Source organism: Macaca nemestrina, chromosome Y (assembly GCF_043159975.1).
Source record: "Macaca nemestrina isolate mMacNem1 chromosome Y, mMacNem.hap1, whole genome shotgun sequence".
Lineage (NCBI taxonomy): Eukaryota > Metazoa > Chordata > Mammalia > Primates > Cercopithecidae > Macaca > Macaca nemestrina.
In genome coordinates, this window is record NC_092146.1 from 10,073,648 (window position 1) to 10,094,321 (window position 20,674).

The 20,674-nt window shown below is 32.9% G+C and overlaps 1 protein-coding gene across 4 annotated transcripts in view; it reads right to left on the bottom strand.

Annotated features, from left to right (window-relative positions):
• Positions 1-20,674, bottom strand: part of LOC105490422 (deleted in azoospermia protein 1) — a 62,952-nt gene that overhangs the window by 17,560 nt on the left and 24,718 nt on the right. For all 4 annotated transcript variants that reach the window (XM_071089406.1, XM_071089405.1, XM_071089408.1 and 1 more), the window contains exons 12-23: positions 17,909-18,055; positions 17,224-17,315; positions 16,618-16,669; positions 16,116-16,179; positions 15,889-16,028; positions 14,443-14,514; positions 11,960-12,031; positions 10,856-10,927; positions 8,446-8,517; positions 6,050-6,121; positions 3,633-3,704; positions 1,222-1,293 (exon numbers count right to left, since the gene is read on the bottom strand). In XM_071089406.1, coding sequence (XP_070945507.1) covers positions 1,222-1,293; positions 3,633-3,704; positions 6,050-6,121; positions 8,446-8,517; positions 10,856-10,927; positions 11,960-12,031; positions 14,443-14,514; positions 15,889-16,028; positions 16,116-16,179; positions 16,618-16,669; positions 17,224-17,315; positions 17,909-18,055 — 999 coding nt within the window. The remainder of the gene's footprint in view (positions 1-1,221; positions 1,294-3,632; positions 3,705-6,049; positions 6,122-8,445; positions 8,518-10,855; positions 10,928-11,959; positions 12,032-14,442; positions 14,515-15,888; positions 16,029-16,115; positions 16,180-16,617; positions 16,670-17,223; positions 17,316-17,908; positions 18,056-20,674) is intronic.

Here is a 20,674-nt window from a genome sequence, read left to right on the forward strand (position 1 = left end):
CAACCCAAATGTCCATCAGTGACAGATTGGATTAAGAAAATGTGGCACATATACACCATGGAATACTATGCAGCCATCAAAAAGGATGAGTTTGCGTCCTTTGTAGGGACATGGATGCAGCTGGAAACCATCATTCTTAGCAAACTATCACAAGAACAGAAAACCAAACACCTCATGTTCTCACTCATAGGTGGGAACTGAACAATAAGATCACTTGGACTCAGGAAGGGGAACATCACACACAGGGGCCTATCATGGGGAGGGGGGAGTGGGGAGGGATTGCATTGGGAGTTATACCTGATGTAAATGATGAGTTGATGGGTGCAGCACACCAACATGGCACAAGTATACATATGTAACAAACCTGCACGTTATGCACATGTACCCTACAACTTAAAGTATAATAATAATAAATAAATTAAAAAAAAAAAATGCTCATCATCACTGGCCATCAGAGAAATGCAAATCAAAACCACCATGAGATACTATCTCACACCAATTAGAATGGCAATCATTAAAAACTCAGGAAACAACAGGTGCTGGAGAGGATGTGGAGAAATAGGAACACTTTTACACTGTTGGTGGGATTGTAAACTAGTTCAACCATTATAGAAAACAGTATGGCGATTCCTCAAGGATCTAGAACTAGAAGTACCATTTGACCCAGCCATCCCATTACTGGGGATATACCCAAAGGATTATAAATCATGCTGCCATAAAGACACATGCACACGTATGTTTATTGCGGCACTATTCACAATAGCAAAGACTTGGAATCAACCCAAATGGCCATCAGTGACAGACTGGATTAAGAAAATGTGGCACATATATACCACGGAATACTATGCAGCCATAAAAAAGGATGAGTTTGTGTCCTTGGTAGGGACATGGATGCAGCTGGAAACCATCATTCTCAGCAAACTATCGCAAGAACAGAAAACCAAACACTACATGTTCTCACTCATAGGTGGGAACTGAAAAATGAGATCACTTGGACTCGGGAAGGGGAACATCATACACTGGGGCCTATTACGGGGAGCGGGAAGTGGGGAGGGATTGCATTGGGAGTTATAACTGATGTAAATGATGAGATGATGGGTGCAGCACGCCAACACGGCACAAGTATACATATGTAACAAACCTGCACGTTATCCACACGTACCTTAGAATTTAAAGTATAATAAATAAATAAATAAATAAATAAATAAATGAATACATTACCTGATAATTATATATCGGCAACTGATATCCAGTAGTGACCTGAACTGGTAAATTTGGATAAACAGGAAATGTCTGAAAATAAAGGGTACAGAAAAAAAGAAAATGTTAAACTATTTTTTAAAATTAGAAAGAAATATCATTCTCAATATAACAAAAATGTAAAAACCTTTTAAATATTGTTTTTCCATATAAAACAATGCAGAATTCTAAATGAATGACTGACTTTATGAAGAAAGAAATATTCTGTCAAGTGCTACATTTTGGGTGTGAAGGGGGAACAAATGACAAAAGAATTGACTATTTCACCAGGCAAAGCTTACCTTTCTTACACCGTGTGCTTATTCACACTCGGAAGTTATTTCCTAAGCTGCTGATTTCACTGTAAGTTAAATTAACACATTTGCTATTTCCTCGTAAAAATACTTCTAGACTGTTTTGTATTAGACAGTATTATAGTGTAATATGTAGTTGTACAGATGTTATGGCTTCTTCTATGATGTAATGGCTTTTTCTGTACTTCATTCTGAAAATCTAAGTGCAGTATATAATCCAATACTGGAGAAGAGAAAATACAATGTCCTATATGTTTCAATAACTACTTACTGTTTGAAAACATATAGGTAGCAGCATACATGAATACACCCAGATTCAGTAATGGCTCACAGTAAATGTTAGAACCAAGTAGGGCTTTTTTTCTAGCATTGTTCAGAGAAGGAAAAACAAGAAGAGGTATACCCTACACGACGTTTCAAGTACACGGAAATATGTCAACAAAGGAGAGCCACTAAAGAAATATTTCATTGCTATTTTGTTACTTTATTTTCCATCAAAGAAAGTATCTTTTAAACTAAGACCTCAATAAAATGAACTAAGAAGAATATAGACGTTATTCATCACCAATAAGTGATACAATATTCAAATCCTACTTTAAATTTCAATGTAAACGGGATGAGAGACATTAGATGTCAGAAACTCGTGGGATTTATATACATATAGTAAAACACATCAGGTATCCACCCATTCCAGAACCAGAATACTTCCAGAAGTCAGCAAGTTATATGGGGAGGAATCTGGAAATCATTGCAAATAAAGAATAGCTAGACGAAATGATAAACTTAGAAAAAAATAAAGTAGACAGACACATAAGGAGAGCTGCTTTCATTCTCTTTAGCAACTTGTTATATGAGGATGGGGGCGGAAAGCAGCTCGGGTGTTTCAGAGGCAATACTCTTTCTTCTTCCTGTTCTTATTTAAGAGAAATTAACAACAAAACATTTCTGTATCTCTTCAACAAATTTTCTATTGCTGGTAAATCCAGAAGCAGATTCTAGAAAGATATATGCTAATTCTAAAGCCACACTAACATTACCTTTCTTTGACTATATAGTCTATCATTATGTGGACCAGCCATTACTTAAGAACACAAAAAAATGAGAGAGAAAAAGGCACTGTTGTTCTCATTGGAGTTTACAATTGGGTTAACGAGAAAGTAAAAAAAAAAAAAAAAAAATTAATATAAAGAACCACTTAAAAATATTTATGGGCATATATGACTTGGAAAAAAAATCAAGAATGAACAGCAAGTATATGTGTGGCTATTTCACTTAACCTGAAGGACAACATAACCCCTTTGTTCCTCAACAGGACACTATGGTGGCATCTTAAAAAAAAGAAACAAGAAACCAAAACTATTCAAATATTCCTACACACTTTCAAAAACACATGAGAAACAAAATATTAAAGTACTTATCCTGCTATGTCCTTTTGTATTATAATAAAAGTAACAGAATGGAAAACGTAAGTACTTTATGTTTCTAGTCTCAGATGTTGTCATAATTTTTATGTATAAACCTTCGCCTTTTTCCAAATTTTCTGGAGTTGGCATCGTGGAAATCTCAAAGATACTATCTCTTTCAGTTTATTACCATAGATATAACTATAGGTCACAGATATAGTCATATATATGAAAAGGGATCCAGAGAACTACTATCGTGAAACAGCCAGCTAAAATAAAAATATAATTGGAATTCTGTGCTCTAAAAAGTGGATAATAATTTGATTTCACTCTACCTCCCTAAATAAATTTATGAAAATCAATGTGGATGTTTCTTTCAGCTATTTGACAGCAAAGATGAAAACTGCATTCTGAAATACAGAAGGGGACACCAAATCTCAGAAAACTGTTCTACAGAAATATTATTGCCAAGTATATTGCCGTCAAAATATTACTCCATTACTTCTAAATAATACAGAGGTCTTCATTCTAGACTGATTCTAAGTGTTTTCTTAAATTTTAGGTACACTTCACTAGTTTAAAATGATCAACTATTCGGGCAATTTGTATAAACAAGTTAAAGGTCTCGATAATATGTGAAAGCAAAGCCAAAGCATTTCATTCCTTCTTACATTACCTGATAATTACATACAGGCAACTGATATCCAGTAGTGACCTGAACTGGTGAATTTGGATAAACAGGAAATGCCTGAAAATAAAGGGTACAGAAAAAAAGAAAATGGTAAACCATTTTTTAAAATTAGAAACAAACATCATTCTCAATATAACAAAAATGTAAAAACCTTTTAAATACTGTTTTTCTATATAAAAAATGCAGAATTCTAATTGAATGACTGACTTTATGAAGAAAGAAATATTCTCTGTCAAACGCTACATTTTGGGTGTGAATGTGGGAACAAATGACAAAAGAATTGACTATTTCACCAGGCAAAGCTTACCTTACTTACACTGTGTGCTTATTCACACCCGGAAGTTATTTCCTACACTGCTGATAAGGCTCCATTAACACAGATTTCACTGTAAGTTAAATTAACACATTTGCTATTTCACTGTAAAAATCATTCTAGCCTGTTTTGTATTAGACAATATTATAGGGTAATATGTAGCTGTACAGATGTATGGCTTCTTCTGTGATGTTATGGCTTTTCCTTTACTTCCTTCTGAAAAACTAAGTGCAGTATATAATCCAATAGTGGAAAAGAGAAAATACAATGTCTTACATGTTTCAATAACTACTTATTGTTTGAAAACATAAACATATTCATGAATACACCCAGATTCAGAAACGGCTCACAATAAATGTTAGAACCAAGTAGGGCTTTTTTTTAAGCCATTGTTCAGAGAAAGTAAAAGAAGTAAAGGTATATCTACATGTTTCAAGTACATGGAAAAATGTAAACAAAGCAGAGCCACTGAAGAAACATTTCATGACTATTTTGTTACTTTATTTTCCATCAAAGAAAATATCTTTTAAACTAATATACAAATAAAATGAACTAAGAAGAATGCAGATGTTATTTATCACCAGTAAGTGACAGAGTGTGTCCAACCCTACTTTAAATATCAATGTAACCGAGATGAGAGACATTAGACGTCAGAAATTCACAGGATTTATATACATATAGTAAAATACATTAGAAATCTACCAATTCCAGAACCAGAATACATCCAGAAGTCACCATGTTATATGAGGAGGCATCTGGAAATCAATGCAAATAAAGAATAGCTAGATGAACTGCTAAACTTAGAGAAGAATAAAGTAGATAGACACATAAGGAAAGCTGCTTTCATTCTCTTTAGCAACTGGTTATATGGGGAGGGGGGCGGAAAGTAGCTTCGGTGTTTTACAGGCAATACTCTTTCTTCTTCCTATTCTTATTTAAGAGTAATTAACAGCAAAACATGTCTGTTACTCTTCAACAAATTTTCTGTTGCTGGTAAATCCAGATGCAGATTGTAGTCAGATACATGCTAATTCTAAAGCCACACTAACATTACCTTTCTTTGATTATATAGTCTATCATTATGTGAATCAGCCATTACTTAAGAACACAAAAAAATGAGAGAGAAAAAGGCACTGTTGCTCCCATTAGAGTTTACAACTGGGTTAACAACAAAGTAAAAAAAAAAGAAAAGAAAATACTAATATAGAACCATTTGAAAATATTTATGTGCATATATGACTGTGAAAAAAATTCAAGAATGAACAGCAAGTATATGTGTGGCTATTTCACTTAACCTGAAAGACAACATAACCCCTTTGTTCCCCAACAGGCCACTATGGTGGCATCTTAAAAAAAAAAACAGGAAACCAAAACTAATAAAATATTCCCACACATTTTCAAAAACACATGAGAAACACAATATTAAAGTACTTATCCTGCTATGTCCTTTTGTATTATAATAAAGGTAACAGAATAGAAAACGTACGTACTTTATGTTTCTAGTCTCAGACGTTGTCGTAACTTTTATGTATAAACCTTCACCTTTTTCCAAATTTTCTGGAGTTAGCATCGTGGAAATCTCAAAGATACTATCTCTTTCAGTTTATTACCATAGATTTAACTATGGGTCACAGATATAGTCATATGTATGAAAAGGGATCCAGAGAACTACTATCGTGAAACAGCCAGCTAAAATAAAAACATAATTGGAATTGTGTGCTCTAAAAAGTAGGTAATAATTTGATTTCACTCTACCTCCTTAAATAAATTTATGAAAATCAGTGTGGATGTTTCTTTCAGCTATTTGACAACAAAGATAAAAACTACATTCTGAAATACAGAAGGTGACACCAAATCTCAGAAAACCATTCTACAGAAATGTTATTGCCAAGTATATTGCTGTCAAAATATTACTCCATTACTTCTAAATAATAGAGGTCTTCATTCTAGACTAATTCTAAGTGTTTTCTTAAATTTTAGGTACACTTCACTGGTTTAAAATGACCAACTATTCGGGCAATTAATGTAAACAAGTTTAAAGGTCTCGATAATATGTGAAAGCAAATCATTTTACTCCTTCTTACATTACCTGATAATTATATACAGGCAACTGATATCCAGTAGTGACCTGAACTGGTGAATTTGGATAAACAGGAAATGCCTGAAAATAAAGAGCACAGAAAAAAAGAAAATGGTAAACCATTTTTTAAAATTAGAAAGAAATATCATTCCCAATATAACAAAAATATAAAAACATTTTAAATATTTTTTCTATATAAAGCAATGCAGAATTTTAAATGAATGGCTGACTTTATGAAGAAAGAAATAATCTCTGTCAAATGCTACATTTGGGGTGTGAAGGGGGAACAAAAGACAAAAGAATTGACTATTTCACCAGGCAAAGTTTACTTTACTTATACTGTGCACTTATTCACACCCGGAAGTTATTTCCTACACTGCTGATAAGGCTCCACTAACACAGATTTCACTCTAAGTTAAATGAATACATTTGCTATTTCCTCGTAAAAATCATTCTGGCCTGTTTTGTATTAGACAATATTATAGGATAATATGTAGCTGTACAGATGTTATGGCTTCCTCTGTGATGTTATGGCTTTTCCTGTACTTCCTTCTGAAAAACTAAGTGCAGTATATAATCAAATACTGGAGAAGAGAAAATACAATGTCTTATATGTTTCAATAACTACTTATTGTTTGAAAACATATAGATAGCAGCATATCTGAATACACCCAGATTCAGAAATGGCTCACAGTAAATGTCACCAAGTAGGGCTTTTTTTACAGCCATTGTTCAGAGAAGGAAAAAGAAGAAGAGGTATACCCTACACATTTCAAGTACAGGGAAATATGTCAACAAAGGAGAGCCACTGAAGAAATATTTCATCGCTATTTTGTTACTTTATTTTCCATCAAAGAAAGTATCTTTTAAACTAAGACATCAATAAAATGAACTAAGAAGAATATAGACGTTATTCATCACCAATAAGTGATACAGTATTCAAATCTTAAATTTCAATGTAACCATGATCAGAGAGGATAGATGTCAGAAACTCATGGGATTTATGTACATACAGTAAAACACCTCAGAAATCTACCTATTCCAGAACCAGAATACATCCAAAAGTCAGCATGTTATAAGAGAAGGCATGTGGAAATCACTGCAAATAAAGAATATCTAGATAAACTGCTAAACTGAAAGAATAAAGTAGACACATAAAGAGAGCTGCTTTCTTTCTCTTTAGCAATTGGTTATATGGGGAGGAGGGTGGAAAGCAGCTTGGGTGTGTTAGAGGCAACACTCTTTCTTCTTCCTATTCTTATTTAAGAGTAATTAACAGTAAAACATTTCTGTTTCTCTTCAACAAATTTTCTATTGCTGGTAAAGCCAGATGCAGATTGTAGTCAGATACACGCTAATTCTAAAGCCACACTAACATTACCTTTCTTTGATTATACAGTCTATCATTATGTGGACCAGCCATTATTTAAGAACACAAAAAAGCTGAGAGAGAAAAAGGCATTATTGCTCCCATTGCAGTTTATAATTGGGTTAACAAGAAAGTAAAAAAAGTAAATAAAATATTAATATAAAGAACCATTTAAAAATATTTAAAGGCATATATGACTTGGAAAAATATCAAGAATGAACAGGAAGTATATGTGTGGCTATTTCACTTAACCTGAAGGACAACATAGCCCTTTGTTCCCTAACAGGACACTATAGTGGCATCTTAAAAAAACAGGAAACCAAAACTAATAAAATATTCCTACACATTTTCAAAAACACACGAGAAACACAATATTAAAGTATATATCCTGCTGTGTCCTTTTGTATTATAATAAAATAGAATGGAAAACGTAAGTACTTTATGTTTCTAGTCTCAGATGTTGTTGTAAATTTTATGTATAAACCTTCACCTTTTTCCAAATTTTCTGGAGTTGGCATCGTGGAAATCTCAAAGATACTATCTCTTTCAGTTTATTACCATAGATATAACTATAGGTCACTGATATAGTCATATATATGAAAAGGGATCCAGAGAACTACTATCGTGAAACAGCCAGCTAAAATAAAAATATAATTGGAATTCTGTACTCTAAAATGTGGGTAATAATTTGATTTCACTCTACCTCCCTAATAAATTTATGAAAATCAATGTGGTGTTTCTTTGAGCTATTTGACAGCAAAGATGAAAACTACATCCTGAAATACAGAAGGTGACACCAAACCTCAGAAAACTGTTCTACAGAAATGTTACTGCCAAGTATATTGCTGTCAAAATATTACTCCATTACTTCTAAATAATACAGAGGTCTTCATTCTAGACTGATTCTAAGTGTTTTCTTAAATTTTAGGTACACTTCACTAGTTTAAAATGACCAACTATTCGGGCAATTAGTGTAAACAAGTTAAAGGCCTCGATAATATGTGAAAGCAAATCATTTTACGCCTTCTTACATTACCTGATAATTATATACAGGCAACTGATATCCAGTAGTGACCTGAACTGGTGAATTTGGATAAACAGGAAATGCCTGAAAATAAAGAGCACAGAAAAAAAGAAAATGGTAAACCATTTTTTTAAATTAGAAAGAAATATCATTCCCAATATAACAAAAATATAAAAACATTTTAAATATTATTTTTCTATATAAAACAATGCAGAATTCTAAATGAATGACTGACTTTATGAAGAGAGAAATATTCTCTGTCAAATGCTACATTTGAGGTGTGAAGGGGGAACAAATGACAAAAGAATTGACTATTTCACCAGGCAAAGTTTACCTTACTTATACTGTGCACTTATTCACACCCAGAAGTTATTTCCTACACTGCTGATAAGGCTCCACTAACACAGATTTCACTGTAAGTTAAATGAATACATTTGCTATTTCCTCGTAAAAATCCTTTAGACCGTTTTGTATTAGACAATATTATAGGGTAATATATAGTTGTACAGATGTTATGGCTTCTTCTTTGATGTTATGGCTTTTTCTGTACTTCATTCTGAAAAACTAAGTGCAGTATATAATCCAATACTAGAGAAGAGAAAGTATAATGTGTTATATGTTTCAATAAGTAGCTATTGTTTGAAAACGTATAGGTAGCAGCATACACGAATATACCCAGATTCAGTAATGGCCCACAGTAAATATTAGAACCAAGTAGGGCATTTTTTTCTAGCCATTGTTCAGAAAGGAAAAACAAGAAGAAGTATACCCTACAGATTTCAAGTACATGGAAATATGTCAATAAAGGAGAAATACTGAAGAACTATTTCACTACAATTTTGTTACTTTATTTTCCATCAAAGAAAATATCTTTTAAACTAAGACATCAATAAAATGAACTAAGAAGAATATAGATTTTTTATCACCAATAAGTTATAGAGTATGTCAAATCCTACTTTTAGTATCAATGTAACCCTTATCAGAGACGTTAGATGCCAGAAACTCAGGGGATAGTAAAACACATCAGAAATCTACTTATTCCAGAACCAGAATACATCCAGAAGTCAGCAAGTTACATGAGGATGCATCTGGAAATCATTGCAAATAAAGAATAGCTAGACGAACTGCTAAACTTAGAGAAGAATAAATAGACAGACACATAAGCAGAGCTTTCATTCTCTTTAGCAACTGGTAATAGGGGGGCGGGGTGAAGAAGCTTGGGTGTTTTAGAGGCAATACTCTTTCTTCTTCCTATTCTTATTTAAGGGTAATTAACAGCATAACATTTGTTTCTCTTCAACAAATTTTCTATTGCTGGTAAAGCCAGATGCAGATTGTAGTCAGATACACGCTAATTCTAAAGCCACACTAACACTACCTTTCTTTGATTATATAGTCTATCATTATGTGGACCGGCCATTGCTTAAGCACACAAATACCTGAGGAAAAAAAGGCACTGTTGCTCCCACTGGAGTTTATAATTGGGTTAACAAGAAAGTAAAAAAAAAAAAAAAGTAACAAAACATTAATATAAGAACCATTTAAAAATATTTAAAGGCATATATGAGTTCAAAAAAAATCAAGAATGAACAGGAAGCATATGTTTGCCTATTTCACTTAACCTGAATGACAACATAACACCATTGTTCCCCTACAGGTCACTATGGTGGCATCTCAAAAAAAAAAAAAAAAAAAAGGAAACCAAAACTATTAAAATATTCCTAGACATTTTCAAAAATACATGAGAAATACAATATTGAAGTACTTATCCTGTTGTGTCCTTTTTTATTATCATAAAAATAACAGAATGGAAAACGTAAGTACTTGATGTTTCCAGTCTCCGATGTTATCATTATTTTATATATAAAACTTCATCTTTTTCCAAATTTTCTAGAGTTGGCACTGTGGAAATCTCAAAGATACTAGCTCTTAGAATTTATTACCATACATATAATTATAGGTCATTGATACAGTCCTGTCTATGAAAAGATATCCAGAGAACTACTATCATGAAACAGTCAGCTAAAATAAAAATATAATTGGAATTCTGTACTCTAAAAACTGGGTAATAATTTGATTTCATTCTATCTCCCTAAAAAATTTATGAAAGTCAGTGTGGATGTTTCTTTCAGCTATTTGACAGCAAAGATGAAAACTACATCCTGAAATACAGAAGGTGACACCAAACCTCAGAAAACTGTTCTACAGAAATGTTACTGCCAAGTATATTGCTGTCAAAATATTACTCCGTTACTTCTAAATAATACAGAGGTCTTCATTTTAGACTGATTCTAAGTGTTTTCTTAAATTTTAGGTACACTTCACTGGTTTAAAATGACCAACTATTCGGGCAATTAGTGTAAACACATTAAAGGCCTTGATAATATGTGAAAGTAAATCATTTTACACCTTCTTACATTACCTGATAATTATATACAGGCAACTGATATCCAGTAGTGACCTGAACTGGTGAATTTGGATAAACAGGAAATGCCTGAAAATAAAGAGCACAGAAAAAAAGAAAATGGTAAACCATTTTTTTAAATTAGAAAGAAATATCATTCCCAATATAACAAAAATATAAAAACATTTTAAATATTATTTTTCTATATAAAACAATGCAGAATTCTAAATGAATGACTGACTTTATGAAGAGAGAAATATTCTCTGTCAAATGCTACATTTGAGGTGTGAAGGGGGAACAAAAGACAAAAGAATTGACTATTTCACCAGGCAAAGTTTACCTTACTTATACTGTGCACTTATTCACACCCAGAAGTTATTTCCTACACTGCTGATAAGGCTCCATTAACACAGATTTCACTGTAAGTTAAATGAATACATTTGCTATTTCCTCGTAAAAATCCTTTAGACCGTTTTGTATTAGACAATATTATAGGGTAATATGTAGTTGTACAGATGTTATGGCTTCTTCTGTGATGTTATGGCTTTTCCTGTACTTCCTTCTGAAAAGCTAAGTGCAGTATATAATCCAATACTAAAGAAGAGAAAGTATAATGTCTTATATGTTTCAGTAAGTAGCTATTGTTTGAAAACGTGTAGGTAGCAGCATACATGAATATACCCAGATTCAGAAATGGCCCACAGTAAATGTTAGAATCAAGTAGGATATTTTCTTCTAGCCATTGTTCAGAAAGGAAAAAGAAGAAGAGGTATATCCTACACATTTCAAGTACATGGGAATATGTCAATAAAGGAGAAATACTGAAGAACTATTTCACTACTATTTTGTTACTTTATTTTCCATCAAAGAAAATATCTTTTAAACTAAGACATCAATAAAATGAACTAAGAAGAATATAGACATTTTTTATCACCAATAAAAGTACTCCATTACTTCTAAATAATACAGAGATCTTCATTCTAGACTAATTCTAAGTGTTTTCTTAAATTTTAGGTACACTTCACTAGCTTGAAATGACCAACTATTCAGGCAATTTGTATAAACAGTTTAAAGGCCTCGATAATACGTGAAAGCAAATCATTTTAGTCATTCTTACATTACCTGATAATTATGTACAGGCAACTGATATCCAGTAGTGACCTGAACTGTTGAATTTGGATAAATAGGAAATGCCTGAAAATAAAGGGTACAGAAAAAAGGAAAATGATAATCCAATTTTTAATATTAGAAAGAAATATCATTCCCAATATAAAAAAAATAAAAACTTTTAAATATTGCTTTTCTATATAAAACTGCAGATTTCTAAATGAATGACTGACGTTATGAAGAAAGAATTATTCTCTGTCAAGTGCTACATTTTGGGTATGAAGGGGGAACAAACGACAAAAGAATTGACTATTTCACCAGGCAAATTTTACCTTACTTATATTGTGTACTTAGGCCCACCCAGATGTTATGTCTTACACTGGTGATAAGGCTGCATTAAGACAGATTTCAATGTAAGTTAAATTAATACATTTGCTATTTCCCTGTAGAAACACTTCTAGACTGATTTGTATTTGACAATAAGGTAATATGGTAGTTTTACAGATGTTATGGATTTTTCTGTACTTCACATTGGAATAACTAATACAGTATATAATGCACAACTGGAAAAGCGACAGTATAATGACTGTTATGTTTCAATAAATACTTATTCTTTGAAAACATATAGATAGCAGCACACATGAACACACCCAGATTGAAGTCATGGCTCACAGTAAATGCTAGTTAACAAGTCAGGATTTTTTCTAGCTATTCCCCAGAGAAGGAAAAAAAGAAGACAGGTATACCTTACATGTTTCAAGTACATGGAAAATGTCAACAAATGAGAGGCACTGAAGAACTATTTCACTACTATTTTGTTACTTTATTTTCCATTCAAGAAAAATGTGTCTTTTAAACACATAAATAGAACGAATGAAGAAGAAAATAAACATTATTTATCACCAATAAGTGAAGAGTATGTCAAATCCGACTTTAAATATCAAAGCAACCAGCATCAGAGAAATTACATGCCAGAAACTCACAAGATTTATAGGTAGAGTAAAACAGATCAGAAATCTACCCATTTCAGAACCAGAAAATATCCAGAAGTTAGCAATTTATACGAGGAGGTAACTGGAAATCATTTCAAATAAAGAATAGTTAGATAAATTGCTAAACTCACAGAAGAATAAAGTAGGCAGACACATAAGGAGAGCTCTTTTCACATATTTTAGGAACTAGTTAAATGGGGGAAAGCAGCTCAGGGGTTATAGTGGTAATACTCTTTTTAATCCTATTCTTATTTAAGAGCAATTAAGAGCAAAACATTTCTGTTTCTCTTTGTCAAATATTTTATGGCTGGTAAATCCAGATGCAGAGTCTAATCCGATACATGTTATTCTAAAGCAAAATTAATACTACCTTTCTTAGATAAAGCCACATTAGGATGATCTTTCTCAGATTAAATAGTCTATTAACAAGTAACTGAACACTTATCATTATGTGGATAAGCAATTGCTTAAGCATACAAAAACCTGAGAGACAATAAGGCACTGTTGCTCCCATGGGAGATTATAATTGGCTTAAAAAGAAAGTAACAAAATGTAACATAGTAATACAAAGAACCTTCTAAATTTTTTATAGGCTATATGACATGTCAAAATCAAGAAAGAAGAGGAAGTATATGTTTCCCTAATTCGCTTTACCAGTGGTACAACATAACTCCTTTGCTCCCCAAAAGGCCAGTGTAGTGGAATCTTTAAAAAAAAAAAAAAAAAAAAAAAAAAAAGGTAACCAAAATTACTCAAATATTCCAACGCATTTTCAAAAACAAGAGATGCGTAATACTGAAGTATTTATCATGATGGTTCCTTTGTTATAATAAAATAAACAGAATAAACAGAATAAAATAAAATAAACAGAATAAAATAAACAGAATAAATAAAATAAACAGAATAGAAAAAAGACGTACTTTAGACGTACTTCCCTGAAGTTCTTGTTGTTACTTCTATACATATAACCTCATTTTTTTCCAAATTTTCTGGAGATGGCATTGTGGAACTCTCAGTGTTCCTTGAATTTATTACCAAAGATATGATTATGAGTCACAGATACAGTCATATAGTTGAAAAAAGACCCAGAGAACTACTACTGTGAAGTAGGCAAATTAAATAAAATTATAATTGGAATTCTGTGCTACAAGAATTAGCTAATAATTTTATTTTACTCTATCTCCCTTAAAAACTGGAGAAAGTCACGATGAATATTTAAGCTCTTTAACAGCAAAGATAAAAAATACATGCTGAAACAAAGAAGGGAACACCAAATCTCAGAAAACTATTCAACAGGAAAGTTATTCCTAATTATATTGCTGTAAAAATATTATTTCATCACTTCTAAGTAATACAGAGGTCTTCATTACACTAATTTAAGTGTTTTCTTAAATTTTGGGTACATTTTACTAGTTTAAAATGAAAATTATTCAGGCAATTTGTATAAACAAGTTGAAGGCCTCAACAGTATCTGAAAGTAAATCATTTGACTTCCTAGTCAATTACCTGATAATTATATACAGCCAACTGATTCCCAGTGATGACTGCACCTGGTGGATTTGGACAAGTAGGATATGCCTGAAAATAAAGTTTACAGAAATAATGGATTAATATGGTAAAACATTTTTTAAATTAGAATTATCATTCCCAATATAACAAAAATATGAAAAACTTTAAAATATTATTTTTCTATACACAGCAATACAGAATTCTAAATGAAGAACTGACTTTATTAAGAAAGAAATATTCTCTGTCAAGTGCCACCATTTAGGTGGCAAGGGGGAACAGACAAATGACAAAAGAAGTGATTATTTCACCAGGCAAAGTTTACCTTATTTATACTGTGTACATATGCCCACCCAGAAATTATTTCTTATACTGCTGCTAAGGCTCTATTAAGATAGATTTCAACCTAAGTTAAATTAATACATTTACTATTTATTTGGCAAAATACTTTGACTGATTTGTAATTGCATAATATTATAGGGTAATATTGTAGTTCTTCTATAGATGTTATGGCTATCTCTGTACTTCATTTCCAAAAACTAAGGGCAGTATATAATCCACAATTGGAAAAGAGACAGTATAAAGTCTTCAATGTTTCAATAAATACTTACCAATTGAAAACATACAAGCAGCAGCATGCATGAATACACCCAGATTCAGTAATGGCTCACAATAAATGTCAGAAACAAGTAGACCTTTTTTTCCAGCCATTGTTCAGCGAAGGAAAAAGAAGAGGTATAACTCACACGTTTAAAATACATGGAAAATAAGAAACTGAAGAACTATTTCACTATTATTTGGTTACCTTATTTTCCATCAAAGAAAATGTCTTTTAACTAAGACATGAAAAAAAATGGACTAAGAAGAAAATAAACATTATTGATCACCAAAAAGTGACATAGTATGTCAAATCCTATGGTAAATATCAAAGCAACCAGCATCAGAGATATTACATGCCAGAAATTCACAAGATTTACAGATAGGCTAAAACAGATCAGAAATCTACCCCATTTCAGAACCAGAATATATCCAGAAGTCACCAATTTATATGAGAAGGCATCTGGAAATCACTGCAACTAAACAGTAGCTAGATTAACTGCTAAGCTTAGAGAAAAACAAACTAGGCAGACAAGGAAAGAGAGCTGTCTCCAAATACTTTAGGAAAAAGCTATATGGGGTGAAAACGGAAGACATAAAAAGAGATTTGTTCATATATCTACAGAGGTCATTTCTAAGAGAAAGACTTACAAAGTATATTAAAGATTTTTAGCTCATATAACGAACGCTAAGAATAAGAAATTTCTAACAAGAGTAGTAAATTTCCTATCACCCAGAGTACTCAAACAGGGATTCTATTGCCACTTACTAGGGAAAGTGTAGATACAATTCCACAGAGGGTACAATGACTACGATAAACAAGAGAACAGGAACGTAAGCAGTTCTCACCTGAACATACTGAGTTACAGGATTCAGCGTTATTGGGGGCTGCTGGTAATTTTCAGCGTTTGGATTACTCCAGACATTCTGAAACTGTGGTGGAGGAGGAGGATTAAATACCAAAGGACGTGGCTGCACATGACGAGCACCTTATAAAAAGCAAGAATAAAAAGCATAGTTTTAGTTATTTGAAAAGCTACATGTGTCAAAAAATAACAATTTCTTTTCCTACTCACTTAATTTTTGTTTCCTGATTGCAGGGCCCAGCTTCAGCTTTTTACCATGGAAATGTATCTGTGACTGAAAATAAAACAGTAACAAAATGAGAATCAATTTTCAAGTCTTATTTCCAAGACCTGGGTAAATACCTAAAGCCTTCTAAAGTTCCTATTAACAGAGAAGATCAGTGACAACTACACACCAAATTAAAGTTGGTCACCCTGAAGCTACCTTATTTACCCTTACTACTCTAATCAGTATCAAGAAGCACTAAGTGAAAGTCGATCAGAAACTTTTCATCACTCTATCTCCAACCCTTCCTGTCTGTAGTTCATGAACCTAGGTGACCAGTCAAAAATAAACAGGATCTAACAAGTTATGTGAGGTTACTCTAAGTTTCGGTTTTGAATAGAAAGTGTATCATATCATTCTCCAAATTTTACACAACACTGAGTATATCACTAAGTCTAAATGTTGTATCAATAAAATAAACAAGAGATTTTTTATTAGATTACTCACTTCTATAATCTTCTGGATGTCCACGTCATTAAAAAAGGAAACAAATCCATAGCTATAAAGGCAGAGAAAAGGTGAAGTATAAAATAACTAGCATACAGTATATGGTCCAGAACTTCTACTATTCTATATACAGAAGGAATTATGACAAAAGATGAGTAATACACCATGATAAGTATTTGTTAAGATGTACATGACAGATCCTCTAGAAATACTACCTTTTCTTAAGCGGAACTATGTTAAAGCGTGCTAAGATTAGGGCAGTGTGAAAACTCTACTGATTAACAAAAAATTCATTATCTGTGAACCTGAATTTCACTTACTATCTAAGATAAGGTGGTTAAAATTTAAGATATTGTGCAGCGTATGAAGAAAACAATTATTTGAGAAAAATGATTATTTGTACAAAATTAAAATTGGGGATATTTAAAAACAAACATTAGAAAAATGATGAAATAAAAGAGCTGGCAATAACATGTTATCTCCTACATGAAAGAAATCAACAACGTAAAAAATTTCATTTACACCAGTGTCAGAATATCAGTTTTGAAGTCGTCTCTGATACCTATAGGTGACTAGAGTTCAGATATTTTTGATAAAATTACTCACCCTTTGGACACACCAGTTCGATCTGTGATTATCTTCACTTCTTTCACTGAACCGTATCTACCAAAGTAGCTTCTAATCTCAGTTTCATCCATCTATGGAAAAGAATTGAACTTCAAGAGTAAGAAGAGCATTCAAAAATTTCTACTTCACCACAACTTTACTACCATAAGGTGAAAATTTCTCCCCACATTTATCCCCAAACGATGAGTGGTTCTTTGTCAAAGATATTTTTAGGGCCAGGCACAGTGGTTCAAGCCTGTAATCCCAGCACTTTGGGAGGCCAAGACGGGTGGATCACGAGGTCAGGAGATCGAGACCATCCTGGCTAACCCGGTGAAACCCCATCTCTATTTAAAAAAAAACAAAAAGCTAGTCGGGCAAGGTGGCGGGCACCTGTAGTCCCAACTACTCGGGAGGCTGCGGGAGAAGAATGGCATAAACCCGGGAGGCGGAGCTTGCAGTGAACTGAGATCCGGCCACTGCACTCCAGCCTAGGAGACAGAGCAAGACTGCATCTCAAAAAAAAAAAAAAAAGAAAAGATATTTTTAGTATCTATGGGTCAAATGTAAAACCAATTCTAAACCTCCATGAAATAAAAAAAAAAAAAAAATTACATCAGTAACAAGGCCCAAATCCCATTGTTCATAATGTATTTTAAGATAAAAATGAATATGAATACAATACCCTATCATCAATTCCACCAACAAAAACAGTGTTTGGCATGATTTTGCCTTCTGGTAAAACATGGCCGTGGCTAGCTGCAGCTGATGCAGACTGGGTGCTGGTCTCTCTGGAGATGGTTGAGTTTGGAGTCTCAGGATTTGCAGCAGACTGTAATGTGGAAAGTAGACATCATAATTACATACACAGGCAAAACCCAAACATGATGTGAAATACAATTTTTGTATTTTAAGTATAAAATATTTCATATAAATTACTTTCACTGTAAATTAGTCACCAGTGCCGTTTAGTTCAGGCTCCGGATTTAAACTAATCAGAGTACATCAGCATGGAATTTTAACCAAAGCACATAGCACTTTCTTAAACCCAGTGCCGCTCATCACCGAGTTTTGTACAATGCTGTGGAAGAATACTCATTTGGTATTTGTGAAAATACTATGTGAATTAGTTAAAATAACTAGAAAGTTCAGATTTTTAAAACTTAGTTACTAAAATCATCCTGTTCTGTAAACATAAACTACTTTCTACTTTACTGACTAGACTAAGGATAAATCTGAAAACAAAAAAGCCACACCGAAAAGAAAGTAAGCCTCAAAGTTTTACAACAATTTGTCTTGCTTTGCCTTTTTCACCAAAATTAACATGAGTTTTTATAATGTTAACACTCCGTGTATTCGTATGCCTGCTTTACTTTGGAAATGGATCACAGAAACATTACTTGCTCAGATGTCACAGCTCCTTCTAAAAAAAGGGTTATAATCCTCCTCCCTAACGCTAGGGTGTTCAAAGCACCTTTGAAATCACATTTTTCTTCCTAAGTAACACCAAATTGTCCCATGATAATTCTAATTTTCACAATGGACTGACGGATATAAATGATACCATCTTTATTTTCAGATTAAAAAACCACATACATATAACTCATTAATTTTCTAGGTTCTGATCAGAGCTGTCTTTATACTTTCCACAGCAGACTCTAAGGTCAATGAAAAATTTTCTGAAGTAGTATTCATAAGTACTATACATGTTGGAGAAACAATATGGCATAGTGAAACAAAAATTAACTTAGCCAGGAGATCTAAGTTTATGTCCCTTACAGGTAAGTGGTTATAAGCCGCTGACTTGCCAGCTGTGTATCTCTGGGAAAACTGCTTTGAGAATGAAACGAGGTAACTTCTGTAAATTCATTTTGTACATATAAAGTGGTAAAAGTGGTATGTCAGTGTAGGTTAGTGTCCTGTTATTTGAATTTATTTTCAGTAGATTATTTTTCAAGTTTCTTTTTAGGCTTTACTATTTTAGCTGACTTATTTTGAAGAAATTTTAAGTAAGAACTAATGGAAACATCAGGAAATTGTGACACATCATTAATTTAAAATCATTGGTGAAGTGCCTGTTGACTATAAAAAGTACAAAAGGCTGTAAAGAGTAAGTTATTACACATATACCTGTTTGAAAGAAAACAAAAGAAACTGTGTATCCTTTTAAAAAGCACAGTGATGTTACAGAAGTTAATAAGAAAGTAAGAGTTCCTGCTTTGTTAATTAGATGCTAGAAGTTACTGATTCTACGCAACTTTACTAGTGATGAAATCTAAGTTGTCAAATCAACGAAAGCCGAGTTTACTGCTTTTCTCTATTCTTTTGTGCTTGTACTTGCTATTTAGGGTTTGTAACTAATTCCTTATTCTTTCCTTTAATAGGGCCATTTCATGACAATGATGTGGAAGAAAAATTTAAAAAACGATTTCTAAAAATCTTCCTTTTCTAAAAACGTCTTACCTTATTGTTTTTCTAAACGGTATTAAGCTGCATTATCTTGGACTGCTGGGAACCTGATTAGATTTCCCTTCCCTACAATTTACCAATCTCTTCTCAGTTCATTCAGAAATCCCAAACAGAATAAAAAAAAAAAAAGAAATTCTGAAGTTCTTGTAGTTTCTTTTTCTCCTTTTCAATTCCCCCTTGATTTGTGGATGAACTTTGGATATGTTTGCCTTTGATAAACAAGCTATAGTACAGTATTGTCTCTGCACCATAGTGTCTGGATGTATTTTAATTGAGAAGTGTAATATCTGGCACAAAACTGTGTCAGATTATGAGAGGATATGGAAATGTACTGATTCTCAACTGGGGAAGATTTTTGAGTCCCAGGGGCAATTAGCGATGTTTAGAGATTGGCTGTCACAACTGAGATGTATTCCTGGAATCTGCTGGGCTGAAGGGCCAGGGATACTACTGCACATCCTATAACGTAAGGACAGCCTCCTACAATAAGGAATTATTTGGTCCAAAATTTGAAAAGGGTGTGGTTAAGAGACCTTGTGACAGTGCCACAGGAATTGTAGAGGAAAATTGTTGTTTGGGAAGGACCTGATTTCCACTGTTCAGTAAAGTAAATCTTTTCATGACCTAAGTTTCAGCTTCCTTGCTTGAAAATGAACGGTTGGGAAAAGATCTGGGGTCTCTTCTGATTCTCATACTCTACACAATTGTAAAATGGATACTGGAAACAACAGTGGTTTGGTAAAGAGGAAAAAGGGCATTTGATATTGTAAGAAATTTGACTTTAGCTTGGATCTTGCAAACTGGCTGCCTGCTTAACTGGAATCCTACACACAAAATTCACCGAATCACTTTAAAAGCACCATAACATTTTAAATCAAGGAAGTTACCATCATGTCCTAGTACTCAGCCAGCAGGCTGCACTCAAAGCTAGCAAAGTAAGCAATGTACTTTAATTTTTGCAATGTACTTCATTTTTACCATG